General features: G+C 34.2%; 1 protein-coding gene across 18 annotated transcripts in view; it reads left to right on the forward strand.

Moving 5' to 3' along the window:
• Positions 1 to 630: 630 nt before the first annotated feature.
• br (broad-complex core protein) overlaps positions 631 to 18,370 on the forward strand; it is a 263,269-nt gene continuing 245,529 nt past the window's right edge. For 12 of the 18 annotated variants that reach the window (XM_069843017.1, XM_069843011.1, XM_069843018.1 and 9 more), the window contains exons 1-5: positions 1,846 to 1,994; positions 2,587 to 2,788; positions 2,997 to 3,182; positions 3,631 to 4,399; positions 4,722 to 4,781. In XM_069843017.1, the coding sequence (XP_069699118.1) occupies positions 2,597 to 2,788; positions 2,997 to 3,182; positions 3,631 to 4,399; positions 4,722 to 4,781 (1,207 nt within the window). In that variant the 5' untranslated portion in view covers positions 1,846 to 1,994; positions 2,587 to 2,596. Of the gene's footprint in view, positions 818 to 1,626; positions 1,765 to 1,845; positions 1,995 to 2,081; positions 2,415 to 2,586; positions 2,789 to 2,996; positions 3,183 to 3,630; positions 4,400 to 4,721; positions 4,782 to 18,370 lie in introns of those variants that run through there. The other 6 variants (XM_069843006.1, XM_069843005.1, XM_069843008.1 and 3 more) reach the window with 6 other exon arrangements.

Here is an 18,370-nt window from a genome sequence, read left to right on the forward strand (position 1 = left end):
ATGTGACTCTTCAGCATGATTTTAAAAACATGAAAATGAAATACTTTCATACAATACTTTGTATAAACCTAATAAACTGTGTAATTTAGTATGAATTGTTAATATCACATATTGTTCCCATTCCCAAGTTATAAGCTGACAAATAATGATATATTACGCATTATCTAAGTTCAAGATGAGTTAACACGTTGCAGTGTAAACATGACTTCGGCAGCGCTTTGTTACGCAGATGTAGTAAGTAGTCCTTGGTTGGCAGCAGAGTAGAATGCTATGCATGCAAGTACTTTCACGTGCAATATGGATGTGAATCACTTCATTATGAAAAATGTAATACAATATAAACACACACAAAAAAAAACGAGCTGCATGAGCTCTCAATATGTATAAGTACGATAACAACTTGATTTTTTCTATCCATATGTTACAATCTACATGGAGACTGGATTGGCAAAAATTTGCAAAGTGTGTCGAACGAAATTCGCGAAGCTGTACTTCCAGTTTTAGGCAGCCAAGGCGAGGGTAGGCGGGCGGGGTGAGGGCATTATAGGCTGGTTAAGGTTCCTCTGAATTTGCGACACTCAATAAAAAGTTGTTCCACGAGTTTGAAACTGATTCAACTCTGCTGAGTCGGAACAAAAGAGCAACTGCTTAAAACTATCAAATGAAGACAGATATTTTTGTTTGTGGCTTCGGAGAGATAGTTACTTGTTTTCCTATCCACAAATTTGACGAAAGTGAAGAATATATTGGTGACTAGTACATACAGTGTCTTTCAATTACTTTAGTTGAAGCTTTTCGAAACGTCTCCATAAGATAGGTAGAGTAATTTTCTCTCAATGAAAAATTGTTAATAATATATAATCAAATCTTGTCGAGTGTCTGGAGCAGTTTTGTCGTTAGGCTGGTTGGAGTAGTTTCTTCTTTAATATCAGTGTGCGACTATTTTTTAAGTCTTTATATAACATTTCTTTATTTTGTATGAGTGCATTTTGTGAATTTAATATAATGTGTCGCTGTCATGTGATTTTATTGAAATACACATTACGTAGTATTTTTACGCTGAACTTGTGATAGAAAAGCAAGAAATAGTGATCATTGATAGTGTAAATGATTTGAATCGTTCTACGGATTTCAGAAGGATGGTTGTGCCTTACCATTTCTCAAGAATTGCATGTCGCTTAAAGCAGTGGTTTTATTATGTTATTGATTATTCAATCGATACAAGACAATGGAGGAAAAATAGTTGATTTACACAAGTGTATTTCTTCTACTGTGTGAAACGAATTAACTTTGTTCATGCGCAGTTTGCTAACCGCGGATGAACGTAATGATTTTTTGGGGATGGATTAAACAGGGGTGGGGGTGCATAGCTCATTAGCGCATGAATATACAATTTTTCTTGTTATTGTATTTTCGTTTCAATTATAATTTCCCATGAAACTCAGTTCATTCCTACTTTGTCATTTGACGGCTAGAGACGTGAGTGTAATATCATTAAGGGTTAAATATTACATTATAATATTTTTTTATAATTTGAATGTATTTTTTATTGGAACTCAATTGTTCCGTTTTTGTATCCTTCCGCATTTTCATTACACGTCTTGCAGGGTACGCGCTATTTTTAGTGCAGAGTTATTACGACAGATGTCTCACGTGCCGATAAAGAATTATCTGATGTGCGAGTTTTTTGCGGATTGTTTTTTGTGAATGCTTTGTAATGAAACTGTTTTTTTATTGTAACTTTTGGTTGAAGAGACGAAACAGGTAACAACAATTATTTACACACACATTTTGTGTATGAAATAAGCTTGCCGACAGTTAAAGTTGTTTGTATTTCGCGGCTATCGTAGAACCGCCCGCGATCCCAATTTTTGGACGCGGTTGTGTACTGTACGCGTTTACGCTTGGCCGATGAGGCCGGTGGAAAAAAGAATGTAATAACTTATTTTTGTATACTTATTTCTAAATATTAACTGCTGTTATCGTCGATAAAGGTAAACTGTTTCACATCATTGTTTGGTTTTCATTTTGTATCTACCAGTGAATCTGATACGTCATTTTTTGTAGCGGCATTTGTATGACATTAGACAATGTCAATGTCAATTACTAGAAAAATAGGCAAAAATAGTAATGACAATTATCACTTAACTTACTTTGGATGACGCTGTTATTGATTTGTAGCTCATTTTTGTGTTGTTCTTTTATTGTGGTTAAGGGTGTGTACTGTGATATTGGTGATGTTATGAATTTGTGAAAGAAAATTGTGATGATGAATCCATTGCGCTATTTTTTGAGGACGCCATTTTCCTCCACTTTTGTTTCAATCGTTCAAGGACAAAAAAATGTAATTAAACCCTGAGGCCTATTGACAAGTTTACGATATTACATATATATACGCATTATAATGAAAGAATGTACGTTATGTTCAATTACTTATTATTTTATATCGTGTGTAAATATGTACTGTATATGCATGAATACGCTTCATGATTTCAATATGTCATTCATTCTTTAATGTGTATGTGATTATTTCATCCGTTCTTATTGGAATAAGTGGTATTTTTAACCTCACTTTATTGGTTACAGGTAGACGAAAATGAGTATGGCAGATACACAACACTTTTGCCTTCGTTGGAACAATTATCAAAGTAGTATTACTTCTGCGTTCGAGAACTTACGTGATGATGAAGATTTTGTTGATGTAACACTGGCTTGTGATGGAAAGAGCCTCAAAGCCCATCGTGTGGTTCTTTCAGCTTGTAGTCCTTACTTTAGAGAACTACTTAAGGTGAGAAATTTGAAGTGAATGCTTATTATCATGAGTTTATATAATTAGGCTACTTACACTCAGACTGAGAGTGTATTGAATTTTAACATTTTATAATCATATGTTAATATATTTTAAATAGCCTACTTAAATGAATATATAACATACCGGTGAATAAGGTTATAGGTAATGTTACCGTACTTTTCTAACATAGTCATTTTTACAACAGAGTACACCATGTAAACACCCGGTGATCGTGCTGCAGGATGTGGCTTTTGCTGATCTTCATGCATTAGTAGAATTCATATATCATGGTGAAGTAAATGTACATCAACGGAACCTCAGCTCATTTTTGAAGACTGCTGAAGTATTAAGGGTGAGCGGGCTAACCCAACAAGCCGAAGACAGAGATGAGGTAAGAAAGCACTAAGCTTAAAAGTACCTAAGTGTGTATACTCACTATAATTTAGAGAAATGTGATTGTAATTACTGCAGTTTTTTTTTCAAACATATTGTGTTTGATGTGTGTTAGATTACCCAGCAGTAACTTCATGGAAAGTTCTAATTTTAACATTGTAGGCCTATTGAATAGGAATTACAGGGGTCTGCTGTGAGTTTGTAGAGCTAGATAGAATGCTCAGATTAAGTTATGTGAAAACTCTGTTCTTAAAGTTCTTTTCCTGTAGGCTAATGATTTCACAAGCGAACTGTTGTGTGAGATTGTCATTAGACTGATAGATGAAGCTGACACAAGAAAATTTAGACCTGTATTTTCTGGAGAATAATCATTCATTGTCTTTAATGTAAAAATTGTGTTATATTATTAGAAGAAATAACCATAGATGTATTTCTATGCATTTTAGTTCCCTGCACAGCTGCAAGGTTCTCGTGGCCACCAACAAAGCTTTTCTGACAAACTGGTAGAAGATGCATTATTCACGTCACCTCCATCGCCACCTCTACCTTCTCAGCACTCGAATACTACCTCGGGTGGAGCGACGGTGAACCAACTCTTGCGACGTGCAGCAGCAGCAGCTATAGCTTCATCATCAAACCGACGGGAACGTCATAATTCCGCTGAGCAGCAGTCCGATTCATCAGAACAGTCTCAGCATTCGACTCCAAGCAAAAGGGCAAGAACGTCAGTTAATGTTGAAAATAGCAACCATAATAATGGTGAAACTACCTCAGCTTCAACTAATCAGGTGTCAGCTACAGATTTTTCTTCATCACCCTTTTCTTCCAAACAAACTCAAGGCTCCACAACAGCAAATAACAACCGGAAGACAGAATCAGATGGCAATGCAGCCTCAGGTGATGGCGAATCATCACCTTCTCCTACCTCTGGAATGCTGGATGGCGTTAAATCGGAACCTTTAGAAATGCTTTGTGGAGCAGCAGATATGGATAATAGTAATGATTCTGTAGAAGCCACTGGTAGTGATATACCAGCAGGAAGTCATCAGCAATCTTCACTTTCGGCTGGTGATCATGATGATCATGACAGTATTCAGGGACACCCAGGCTCTGCTTATCTCTCTACACCAGAGAGCAAACTCTTTTCAGCTACCTCGGCAGGATCATTCAACTTCAGTATGGCAGCATTAGCTGCCGATCCTACAGGATTGTCAGGTAAATAAAGTGTTACTTTGTGATATGAATTTAACTGAGGAAATTTATATTAGGGCCTACCGTGTGCTAATAATAACTTCTAATAAGTACCTAAACTAAGTGAGTGTAGGTTGTCTCACGTAACTATTAACATTGTGGATTATTAGCAGTTTCTTGAAACTTGTGTTCTGCATAAATTGCTTAAAACATTTCTTTGAAAGGCTTGTCCTTTTTTATTATTACCATAGCCTACATTGAATATTGCGAATATTCTAATATATTTACCTGTAAAATGATTTTCATAACTTCTACACATGACTCATTATATTATTCTTGATTGTAGGAATTGCTGGTCAGGGTCTACAAGGAAATGCAGATGGATCAGCAGGGACGTCATCACAAGGTAAGAAGAGAATTTTCGATATTTTTTTATTATTGGTAACGTCTGAGAGAACCTGATTTTATTTCCTGTATTTGCATTATATTTACAATACGCTACTTTTCAAAGATAGGTATTATCATGCTTTCAGTGGTATGATGGCGTAGATCTGCACGAGTCCACGCCTGTGGAGTAACGGTTAGCACGTTTAGCCGCGAAACCAGGTGGCCCGGGTTCGATTCCCGGTTGGGGCAAGTTACCTGGTTGAGGTTTTTTCCGGGGTTTTCCCTCAACCCAATATGAGCAAATGCTGGGTAACTTACGGTGTTGGACCCCGGACTCATTTCACCGGCATTATCACCTTCATCTCATTCAGACGCTAAATAACCAAAGCTGTTGATAAAGCGTCGTAAAATAACCTAATAAAAATAAAAAAAATCTGCACAATGATTAAGTCAAAACAGTGCATCTTTAATTTATGTGGAAGATTATTTGAAATGAAGGAATGAACTCTGAATAATTGACAATAATGTTGAAGGCAGTGGAATCTGTACATTTTGACTCCTACTCCATTCAAAATTGTTTTTGACTTTGACTGCCCTACATCTCAGTTGCTCGCTCTACTTCATTTTCTTTTATCCTTTTTCGTCTTTTTCATTTCTACGTGGAGCATAGCTTGTATGAATTTTGGCCATCAGGCTCTGTTTTTAGTTATTTGTTTTAACTTGTTTTTGCCATCTTATTTCATGTAGGCCTACAGAAGGTTCCTATGTAAGAATGGAGAAAAGGAAGAAAAAAATAGAGCAGAATTGCTGTTTTATGCTCACTTCTGTTAAGGGGCGTTGGTCATTAGCGCATTCAAAATAGTGGTAAAAATAACCTATCTTCAAGCAGTCATAAATATAATACTATTTATTAGAGCTCTTTCATTTTTTAGTGATGTGTGTATACATATTAAGTTTTAAAATGAAAAAAGAATGGATACTCTAGAGTAAATCTTTACCCTTAAATTAATTTTTGAATTTGAACATAATTTTTTTTTTTAATAAATTCATTACATGCCTTTGATCGGTACACTCTATTCACTTATCATTGCACACATTGAATTGAAATTTTAGCCACTTACTGCTAATAGATACTAAAACATACCCTACTAAAATTATTAATATATATCTAATATTATGGGCACAGGGCTTGTACAAATCAGCACCAATAAATAAAAAAAAAAAAAAAATTGACGATGAAGATTGGTATAAGCCCTATGCTCATAATATTGCAGATATATTAATTTTGGTAGGGTGTGTTTTAGTATCTATTAGCAGTAGTGGCTAAAATTTCAATTCAAAATGTGCTATAATCAGTGAATAGAGTACACCTGATCTCAGACATTAGTAAAAAATGGAAGAGCTCTGATAAATAGTACTACATTTATGACTGCTTGAAGATAGATAGGCTATTTTTACCATTATTTTGTATGTGATAACGACCAATTCCCCTTAAAAGGTTTCAAATAAACTGCCATGGACAATGTATAATTGAGGATCGTTTTTGCAAAACTTGCTAACTGCAAAATTTGCAAAATTCAGATTTTGGTGGATTCGTTAACATAAAGCAGGGCTCTACGCGATGTTAAAGTTATCTTAGTAAAATTGAATTATTTCTCTTCATTATAGTGTGTCAAAGTGTGATGGTTGCACCTATAACCTATTTGTCTTCATTCAGTTTTTTGTCTCTCCTGTAAAATTTAGCTTTTTCAATTAGCAAGTTTTGTAAAAATGGTCCTCAATTGTAAGAGTGAAATATGTTGAAACTATGTGGCAGGAAATGGGTTTCTAAAATTTTGAGTGGAGTGCATGTTGTCAGTCCCCCAGAAAGCAGGAAACTACATTTTTCCCTGAACAAGCTGCTTTTGTCTGACTGCAGCGGTGGATTTTCAGGGGAGGCAAGGGAGGGCGAGCCTCCCCTAATATTTTACCAGAACACAATATGGCAGTAATAATTTCAGCTGAATTAAGATCACAGACAAGTTATAGCAAATGACGAACATTTTTCCTTTTATATTAATTTTACTATTCACTACAACTAAGAAGTAAGTTACGTAAAGTCGACCACATCCAGTTGGTGATGCCTGCTCGCTATACTGTGGATAGTACAAATAATTCGTACTGAAAAATAACAGCGGTGTAACCTGTATAGTCGATATCTAGCAGCCTGCAGTGTCCATGCGAGAGCGGGAGAGAGGAGTCGGCTACGTGACACTACTCCCTGATAACCATGACAACAGCAGTTCAACCAATGAGATAGCTGGTTAGAAGAATGTTTAAACTTGACTAGAACGCGCAAAGGGAGCTGATTTGGAGACGTCCTACCCACCACTGACAACTTACTGTACTGCTTATAGTCATGGCCAGTTTCGGCTGTATTGGGAAGCTGTCTCTCTCTCTCTCTCTCTCTCTCTTCTTGGTTTTAGAAAATTGAGTTATGTGTTGTTAATTTTCTCTCTCTGCGTAAAAGTTTTCATTTATGTTGTTAGATTTTTTCTTGTTTGCGGGTGTTCTTGTTATTTTATTCTTTTGAGTTACGAGATGTATTTACTTATACAGTATTTTAAATATATCGAGAGTTTAGAAACAAATGCAGATTTGTTTCTAGCTTCTTCTAGTAGAAGTTATTCAGTATGTTGTGACCTATTTGATCGGTTTGTGAAGAAAGAGGAACGTCCAGTTAATTTGCTGTAAAATTAGACTATGTAATGGTGATGCGCAAGCCCCGGATTCTTAAGTTTGAATCAATTTTATTGCTATCTCGTTACTCTCGAAATATTGTTTTTCTTGTTCGTTTTATGTAGCAAAGAGTAACATTCTTAAATGTAATATGACCTAAAAAGACCTAATTCGTAGGTTAGGACTTAAAAGTGTCCCAAAGAGTGGCAATCTTTACCAAGCCGTTGTGATTATTAACAGTATGTTGTTTATTTTTATTTTTTTCCCCCATAAAATCATATAAATTCCTAAACATAACATTTAAAATTCTAAAACATAAATTGGAAAAACTAATTTTAATTTCTTAAAATCTATAAATTCTGCACTTGATAATGAGATACAGCACAGACCTTATATTTTTATATTCTCATCATTCACGTCTTGGCCTCCTCAACTTTCAAACCCACTGTCCGCTACTGTCTGACTGGCTGCATGCTCACACATCTGACAAATACTTGACCATATGTGTTTATAATACATAGCCTTTCTTTGAAAATAATTAAACATATTTTGTTCATTACTATATTGTGGAAATGCTGACATGAAACATTGAGAGTTTTTACTCTACATGTAAAAGCAAACATGGTTTGTTTAATCCCACAGCATATATATATAATATAAAATTTGAACTGGTAATGGAAATTACGAAAAACGGCTGAAAGGATTTTAATAAATGACCCCTCATTTTGAAGTTTGGAACCCGAAGTTTTTCAGAAAAATAGTAGTTTTCAGTGAAATGTCAGTTTTCCTACATCATTTTTCTATTTTCCAAAATCCATCTGTTGTCAGTTTTGAGAAATAATGGGTTTTCAGAATAAAACAAAACACAAACACACTACAATAAACAATATCACACGAAGGCTACGACGTGCAAGATTGCTGACATATTTAGAGTTCAGATGGCTCAAATTCTCTGACATAATGCCAATAGGCCTATGTCGATCTTCATTTGTATAACTTTTTCAGAACATTTCTGTAATATTGGTTATTAAAAACTTCTAGACTTGCTAAAAAGAATTTACAGGTCAGATTCTCTGGTGTGTAATTTTCTGAGTACAGCTGTCTGTGTATTGGATATTAAAAACTACAAAACTTAAGAATGTTTGATGACATTATTACTATTAAAAATGAAATATTATTATAGTGAATGCCATGATGTATTTGTCACTAATTAGCCTATACAGATTAATGCTTTATTGTTGATATTAAAGTGAAAGCTTTTGGGTTTATATAAGTAGGTGTAGAGAATATTTAAAATTAGATTTTCATTTCTATAATATTTACTGAGTGACTGCTATATAGTAGTCTATACAAAACTTACGTAAGATAACATCTATATATATAATTTGAACTGGTAATGGAAATTATGGGAAAATGGCTGAACGGATTTTAATGAATGACCCATCATTTTGAAGCTTGGCGTCCAAGGATTTTCAGAAAAATAGTAACTTTCAGTGAAGCGTTAGTTTTCCTACATAATTTTCTTATTTTCCAAAATCCGTCTTTCGTCAGTTTTGAGAACTAATTGCATTTGAGAATAAAAAAAACACACTATAATAAACGGTAGGCTATTACACGAAGGCTGTGACCTGCAGGATTCCTGGACATATTTAGAGTTCAGATGGCTCAGATTCTCTGACATCATAATGCCAATATGTTGATCTTCATTTGTGTAATTGTTTGATAATGTATAAAAATAATTTACATTTCTTATTCTCTGGTCTGTAGTTTTCAGAGTACAGCTGTGTATTGGATATTAAGAACTACAAACCTTAGGAATGTTTGATGACTTATTACCATTAAAAATAAAATATTATTATGGTTAATGCAATTATGTGAATGTCACTAATTATGCACATTAAGGCTATATTGATAATATGAAAACGTGAACCCTTTTGGAGTTTTATATAAGTAGGCGCAGAGAAAGAATATTTTAGATCTTCATTTCTGTAATTTACTGAGTAATGGCTATATGTTATTGAAAACTATAAAACTTGCGTAAGGTAACAATATAAAAAACATTCAGAGAAAGTATGTTTCACTATTATGGAAGCAAATAAGTTTCAAAATGTCTGGTATATTCTTCATTGAAAATAAGTCTGAACAATTTTTATTTGAACTTCTTATGGACTTAGTTTGCAGTATTTGCTGCACAAGCCAGTAGTTGAATATAATATAGGCTACTTAAAATCAACTTAATAGTTTTCTTCTTTGTTCCTCCCCCCTCCCCCATGGTAAAGCCCTCAACTATCATTACTTGAACACACAAAAAATGGTTTTACATCATACAGTATAGGTTGTATGCTTTCAATAGTATCGTAATCGTAATTGTGTGCAATATTTATACCTTTCCCTCCCCAAAAAATGAGTGTTATGAAGTTCAAATTATTTTTCCATTATATGTTCCACGGATTTTTCAGTTCTTTTAACATAGGTGTATTGTGGACGATATTACTGTGTATATATAAAGCGAGTTTGATATAACAGAAGTACGGCTTTACCACAGTATACTGAATACCAAGGTGCACTCGGGCATAAGACTATGAAACTTGACTTCATTTATAGATTTTAAGTTAAAGTAGATGAGTTACAATGTATGTATTTAATTTTTCACAAATTTATATTAAATAGACATGCATACATTGTCATTTGTAATACACCGTGTCCAGCTTAAAATACCAATAAAATAAATGGTTATAATTAATTGAAAATATATACCACAAACAGAAATAAAAATGAGTCTTGGTGATGTACCGCTTGCAATTTATATAAGAATGATGCTGTTCTCATGAATTCGTAACAGGATTGAAAAATGAACGAACTGTAATTCTATAAAGCTGCAGCCAAATGGATGCTTCAGGAAAAAATCTTGTGTTTTCTTTGGTGAAAAGAATCAAAGTCTGTTAAGCATGAATAGTGCTGGTTTTGTCAGGAGTTAACCTTCAAAGACACGACTGCATATCTGACTGTAAGAGAATAATGACCTGAGATAAAAAGTTCAAAAACTGTAAAAGCTAAGCCCTTAAAACCAGTAAGCATTCAAAGCGAATAGTTTCTGAAGAACACATTGATTCGAATTCCATTTACAAGAAGCCCAAGAAAATCCGTTAGACAAGCAAAATTGCAACTCCAACTTCCTTGCAGTAGGCCTATTTTTTATATTATTGGAGGGTACTTTACTGTTCATTATTCAACTATATGAAGCCAGTTATGTAGACCAATTTACTGACAGTTATTGCCCAGGGTGCACCATAAGAGCCAATTAAAGGTGGAGTATGGGTTCGACATCGGCCATGCTACCTGTGGTACTCATATTAAAATCTCTTGTTGTTAACTAATGTAGATTTCTTGGCAATAAAGCCATTAACTGTCTTGCTGTCCATATTGTTAGAGAGTAGTTTTTTTTTTTTTTATTGGGTTATTTTACGACGCTGTATCAACATCTAGGTTATTTAGCATCTGAATTAAATGAAGGTGATAATGCCGGTGAAATGAGTCCGGGGTCCAGTACCGAAAGTTACCCAGCATTTGCTCTTATTGGGTTGAGGGAAAACCCCTGAAAAAAACCTCAACCAAGTAACTTGCCCCGACCGGGATTCGAACCCGGGCCACCTGGTTTTGCGGCCACACTTGCTGACCGTTACTCCACAGGTGTGGACGTTAGGGAGTAGTATATAGTATAACCTTATATTTATGTTATGTCAGTTTATCACTTACATTCAACCCCCAAACTTTTTGAAAGACCACACCTGCTGTTGGTTAGCGGTTCCATATGACCTAGCTGCGAGGATTGTCAGACAACTCCGCCGACCATATCCCTTCTTTACCACTTAGGAGACGCTCATGCATGCCATGGTAGGTCAGCATGCTGGAATGGCATTTCTTTCATTTCCCAGAGCCTCGTTAAAAAACAGACTGGAAGGTGAGGATGGGATTTGAGTAGGAAAGGTTATGGAATGCACTTCACTACTTCTTGCAACCCATATTAAAATCTATTAAAGATTGAATTTGCAACTTTGAAAGTATCAGAGAAAGTTGACAGTTTTAGTGAAATATATTTCTTATTAGAACTAATGAACTTTGGTTTTATTGATATTTTAAGCTGAACAGAGTGTATTTCTCTGTTTACGAAAATCGCATTTAAAAGGATGTTAATCTTAATAGTCTCTGATGTGGCCTGAGAGCAACACTAGCAACATCTATGAACACACTCGTAGAGTCAGGGCAAATAATTGAGAAGTTAAGGGCTCTGTCATTGGAAAAAATAGAAAAATATATTAAACCTTAAGTGGTTCCATCACATGTAACAAATATATTAATGAGAAGGTGTGCTAATCCATGAACAATGACACACTCTTTTTGTGTGTGTGTGTGTGTGTGTGTGTGTGCGTGCGTGCGTGCACGCGCGTGCATGTGTGCGTGTGTACAGATATGGAGGGTAGGGGTGGTCCTCCAGCTTGGGGGTTGGGTGAAGGGCTAACAACCCATCACCGCAAGAAACAACTTGTTACGAAACCTCAATGCATATAGAATGTTAGTTGGGAGGATGAGATGTATATGGGAGGATATTATTAAAATGGATTTGAGGGAGATGGAATATGATTGTAGAGACTGGATTAATCTTGCTCAGGATAGGGACCAATGGTGGTCTTATATGAAGGCAGCAATGAACCTCCGGGTTCCTTGAAAGCCATAAATAAGTGTGTGCGTTCGTGCGCGCACATGGGCAGGGCGTGCGCGTCATTTTGGAACTTTGAAAATTATCAACGAAAAGTAGAAATAATACCATACCGATACATAATTTCTCTTAGCAAAATATTTCTTCATCAATACTAACTTTCTTGTTTCATTTGGCAGTTTATTCTATTTCATACACTAAAAGCCCAATACAGCACACACTGATGCACTGTGAATTGGATATATTACATTGGAAAGTATTACCCCTGAAGAAAATTATCATTATCAGTGAAATCATTAATTTCTGTGCCGAGAATTTTATTTTTGCTTCTTACATACATTTGCTGTATACAATGTAGAATGATTATATGTAACCATATTTGAAATTCTCACTTACAGACATGCAATAGAAAAGTCCTTCATTTTTTTTATCACTGTTTAAGTGTATGGTTCGCGAGAGTAAAGGTGTATGATTTTTTTATTATCTGTGTCTTTGACCACATAAAACACAAATAATATACTAATTTTTCAGTGAAAATTAAAGTTCATGCGAACTTTCTAATGTGGCAACACTGACGGCCTGAACATAATTAAATAAACATAAAAACTGTGAGGATTTTCTTTATTAAAATACATCACACAATACAAATAATACACAAATTTTAGGTTCGAATATTCACTGAAAACGAAAGTTCGTGCAAACTTCCTAAAGTGGCAAAACAAGGCCCAGACTGTGGCATTGTGGCAGATTTAAACTTTTTTTTGGCCCAGTCAAAAGTGCGGTTATTTGGGTGCTGGTTACGAGGGATTTTATTGTATTATCCTTATTCATCCATGTCTTAGACCAAATGATTTGTTATTATATCGGTTTGTTGGTAATGAATTTTTTTTTTTTTTTTTTTTTTTTTTTGTGTATAAAGTGTGTAATGAAATTTCGCAATAGGCTTAATTTGTTTTATTTTTATATGAAGCATAGAGAAAATGTTTTGTAATAGAGCCATCTATAAAAAAATCAACTGTGATTATTGCAGAAGTATGTATTTTCAGCATATCTAATACTAAAAGTAGTTTTCTTGCAAAATTTGGTTCAATTGTGAATTAACTCAAAGTATAATTTCTCAATTTTCGCCTTTATGTAAGAAATTATAGATAATTCAAATTAAAAATATCTACAAACAAAAAAAAATCATGGTGTGAAAACATTTTCATAAATCTAGTAATGTTTATACTTATTGTCAACTTTTGATAGATAAATCAGAAATAGCTCAGGCTCTGCTGCCTTAGATGGGGTGTTTTCAATACAAATTTACCTTTTTGCCGTTTTTTTTTTTTTTTTTTTTTTTTTCACTTACATAAGTTGTATTGATCATATGTATTCATATCTTGGAAATTATCAGTTAAATATTCTTTTCTTTCATAGTGTATGAAGCGGAGGGGAATAATACATATTATGAAAACAAAGTTCCGGGGGAGGGGGAGAGTACTTAATATAGACTGTGAAGGCAAATGTTTTTCAACCTCCTGACAGTTGTTTTCATTACCAAGAACACAAATTCCCTAAAATTATGACTGACAACTTGAACAAAAATTATGACTGACAACTTGAACAAAATATTTTGTAACCATACATTGCTTTTCAGTGTTCATTGTTAAGGTTTTGTTACGTATTATATAAAATCCCATCCTCACGTTAATTTAGATGTAAAAATCTTCAAAAAAACGAACGAGATTCTATTATATACCTAAAATAAGCTTTTTATGTAAGGTTGTAAAATAATTTTATGCTCGACCATGCCGAAATGTAGTAATTATACACCTGGTAGCAGCCCTTTAATGGATGTCATTAAAGTACACCTATTCATTAAAGTTCAGGTGTTCCACCAATCAGAAAATACCATTGTAACAATATGAAAGTGCAAGTATCGATTATTCTCGGATATGCAATCGAACGACAACTAGTTCTGTTACTATAATAATTAATTGTAAACAATATTCAAATAAATTCAATTTGTCATCTCGTCTTTCAATGTCTAATTCAGCTTCAAGGTTATATCAAGATTAATGTTTATTTTACTCTCTAGATTATATCAAGGTCAATGTCGACATTTGTTTCTCGGAAAAAATCAATACTTTCGCGTCTGCGCACATCTCACAATTTACAAGGTATTGCACAAGATCAGTTCCGCTCCTCAGCCAGATAAGAATAACATGAATACTTATGAATAATTTCAAGTTAGAAATATGGTGGAGCATAAAAAGTCGTATGAAACTTGACTATAATGGTAATTAAGATGCTCGTATGAAAATTATGAAACTCGCTTGCGCTCGTTTCATAAACATACTTGCGTCTTAATTACTACCATTATAGGCTCGTTGCATAATGTACTATTACATTATAGATTCAGTTTGCCTTAAAGTCTTTTATTGTTTAATATTTTGTATGTAATACATTACAAATCAATCCAAACTGTGTTATAACATGCAACATTTGAGGAATGAAAACGCAAACTTGATGTCATGTAGATATTGTGAAGACAGAACTGTTAAATTTTATTAAGAAAAACTTAATTGTAGAGCAACAGGACATTCTGTGTATATGTAAATGCTCGTAGATATAAAATTATGTTGATATGTAGGATGTCAATCCTTGATTTGGTTGTTTTCTAAATCAGTTTTTCTCAGACGTTAAGTATAACTGTTTTATGTTAATAGGTATGTCAAAAAAAATATGTCATTTAAATTAAAATGATGTTTTTAATGGATGTAAATTGAAGAATAGTACATACCTGTTAAGCATAAACAGCATTTCTTTGTTTGAATGTACAGTTATTTCCAACTAAATATACAATTCATTATAATACAGTGCAACACAGAATTTATAGTAATTAATTTCATGAAATAGTTTACAAGATGTTACAATGCATTCTTATTATTTTTACATATGGACTGTGTAAATTATTTTTTGTATTATACTTCAAGATGTAGTACTCGTTTTGAATTCTGTTTTAAAACATCATAATAAAAATGTCGATTTTATTGGAAAGTGACTTAAATACCATTGGAATTGATTTTGGTTGCATGTTTTGGATTTCCTTGTTAGTGGTTTCCAAACAATGGCAGTTTAAAGACTTGCTGCATCCTATTTCTATTCAGTTTGATTGTGCAAAGTAAAATGTATTTTATTTTTATACTTGTTCATATATTTTTTTTATGAATAATGTGGTTGATTTGCAGGTAATTCATTATACAATCGTACATTACACAATTTTTATCAGAGATGATAAATTGCCTCCCCAGGTCAAAAAATTACATAAATTGTCTCCCATTTACATGAGCTACGATATGTAAATTGCCTCCTCTTTTCCTGAGAGAGTGAACGCACTTCTCCTTTGTAAATACACCACAATAATCAGCATTTTCCTTCCCATTTGCAGACTTAGGACTGTCAGGAATACATGCATAATTCGCACAATTTACTGGTATGATTAAAAATGTGGTATTGGTCAGCTTTACATGGGTTGGATAAAAACTAATGGCAACAGTTCGATATTTCTGACATGGCTTTATTCACAGGGGTACAACATTTACGTACCTTCTATATAGTTGCCCCCGTTATTTATTGCCTATTGCCAAATGTTTGGAAGGCTTCGTACACCATCAGCGCATCCATGTTTGTCGATGTTCCATATTGACCGCCCTAAAGCACGGATAAGTTCATCTCTGGCATTGTACTGGGTCCCTCGCAGTGGTTCTTTCACTTTGGTGAAAAGATCGTAGTCGCATGGATCATATCGGGTGAGTACGGTGGATGTTCCAGTAGTCCGCGTTTTCCGTCTGTCTTGGAGGTACAGCGTGGTGCAGTATTACCCCATCAATGTCATACGCCACAATGAACATCTCGTTCACAGCACTTTGTGTAGGGCGCACTTTCTTTGGACGAGGAGAACCGGGATGCTTCCATTCATTTGATTGGCGTTTCAAGTTTGGTACATACGAGCGAGTCCAGGTTTCGTCCATAGCGATGATTTGTCCAAGAAAGTCGTCACCTTTCCTTTGGTACCGGTGCAACAAGGCCTTCCTGGAACACTTTAACCCATCGTGCAACTGTGCGATATGGCAACGCTGCATCACCACATGCTTCACGCAGTCCCTGAAAACATTCTTGTGTACTATGACCTCGTGCCATTTCAATTTTGACCCAGAAACGTTGCTCTAGTTTTGTAAGGATGGTCTTAGGCGCTCGCACTATCCCTATGAAAGTGAACGTTCTACACACTGCAGTAGATTGATGGAGTACTGTCGCCGCTGGCTGCACTAACTCATCTAACAGTCCTTGTTCATGTCCACATAGCTCTCGAACACACCATCGTCACATGACAGCAGTGTTGCCATTACTTTTTATCCAACCTATGTAGTTAGAAAAATTTTGCCATAAAATGTAAAATGTGTTTAAAACATTAAACAGGCAGGAATTTAAAACAAACAGCCCGGAATTTAAAACAAACAGCCCTTACGAACTCAAGTCGAGTAACCTGTTCTTGTCCAAGTGCAAGTATTTTATTTTGTAAAAATAATTATTTGCACAAAACAGATTTATTTCTTGTGCCTAGGCTTCTAAGCGGCACATAAGTGTCGTTCTCTATTTGTTGAAGGACTTAATGAAGTGATAAATATTTGGGTGGCTGACACTGAATAGACTATTAAATTTTCTATGGAAAGACATCATTTCGGTGAATGAACAAGTAGTGCCATGCAAGAAGCACTCAGTGGCAGATTTGAAGATTCGACATTCTAGGCAAATGGGAGGCAATTTACGTACGTCTCTAGTAAGCAGGAGGTAATTTACGTACTTATAAAAAGGTAAGCAGCTCCCTTGGAGGCAGTTTACATCACCCCATTTTTATGTACACATAGAAAAGAAATGGTTTGCTTCGCAGCAATACTCTTACAGTTTAAGAGCAATATGAAATGGAAATACTAATTACAAGTTATAAAAATGTAATGTACACATTTGGAATTACGTAATTGAGATTGAGACTAAGATTTTGTGGTAGAAAAAAGCTTCTCAAATATGATGTGTCGAATAAAGTGGCTTTTCTGATTCAAATATTATGGTACTGATAGAAGGTACAAATTAGCTTTTTTCTTTGTCATTATATAAAGTAACAAACAGATTAAGATGATAGAATTTTAAGGAAAATAAACCTTAGCATGGCTTTCATCAATAGAGGTGTAAGAATAGAACTCAAATTGTACTTTATTTTTAAATTTATCATTGTTCCATATTCTCTCCGCAATCATATTGTATTTTTCATTTAACCTCTGCTTTGTATTCTGGATCCTAGTGGTCAGCCGTTGATTTCGGCCAGATGTCCCAAATTGTGGAATTTGTTGTAGAGTTATGACGTCAAGTCTATGAATGTGAAGACTCCAAAAAAAATTTGTCGGTTTCTCACCCATATTAAAATTATTCTGAAAAGTATCATGTTCGGCTAACATTCTGTGTGATGTCAATACTGATTTAGCTTTGTAATTGAAAGCATCATCAGGTGAAATATAAATAAGTCGCCAATAAAATGAATACAAGTGCATGAAAATAGTTTCACGGCAATACAGATATTAAATTCCTTGATTCTTACATGGGTACAGAATCATTCAGTCTGTTAGCTTTTCATTGTGTTAGTCTGTCAGTTTGTACATCATCTGCATATAATTTTTTATTGATAGTCAGGAATATAAATCATTCTGTCCAGAAAACTACGAAAAAAATATTTTAGGAACTTTTATTTGAATTATAAGAGCAATATTTTAAGTCCATAGACGAAAATAATAGAAATTTCGTAAGAGAGCTCTAATGGTTTTCTTTTTTTTTTTTCTTTTTTTCTTTTTTTTTTTTCATTCCCTCTCATATAAGTAATAACTCCACATATTACTGAAAGTAATGTTATCTTATGTAAAAATAAAAAATAATTAGTTAAAAACAGTAATTTATAAATTTTAAAGATACAGTATTCCAATCAGTCGTTTCTTAAGACAAAAATTACTTGTTGATTGTTTGTACAATCTTAAGGAAGAAAATGCTCTTGGATGTATAATTGTAGTTTTGAAAAGAAAATGTACATTCCTAGTATAAACTAATTAGAATCAAATATCAATGGGTTGGAAACAAACCAG

The sequence above is a fragment of the Periplaneta americana genome, chromosome 13, assembly GCF_040183065.1.
Source record: "Periplaneta americana isolate PAMFEO1 chromosome 13, P.americana_PAMFEO1_priV1, whole genome shotgun sequence".
NCBI lineage: Eukaryota > Metazoa > Arthropoda > Insecta > Blattodea > Blattidae > Periplaneta > Periplaneta americana.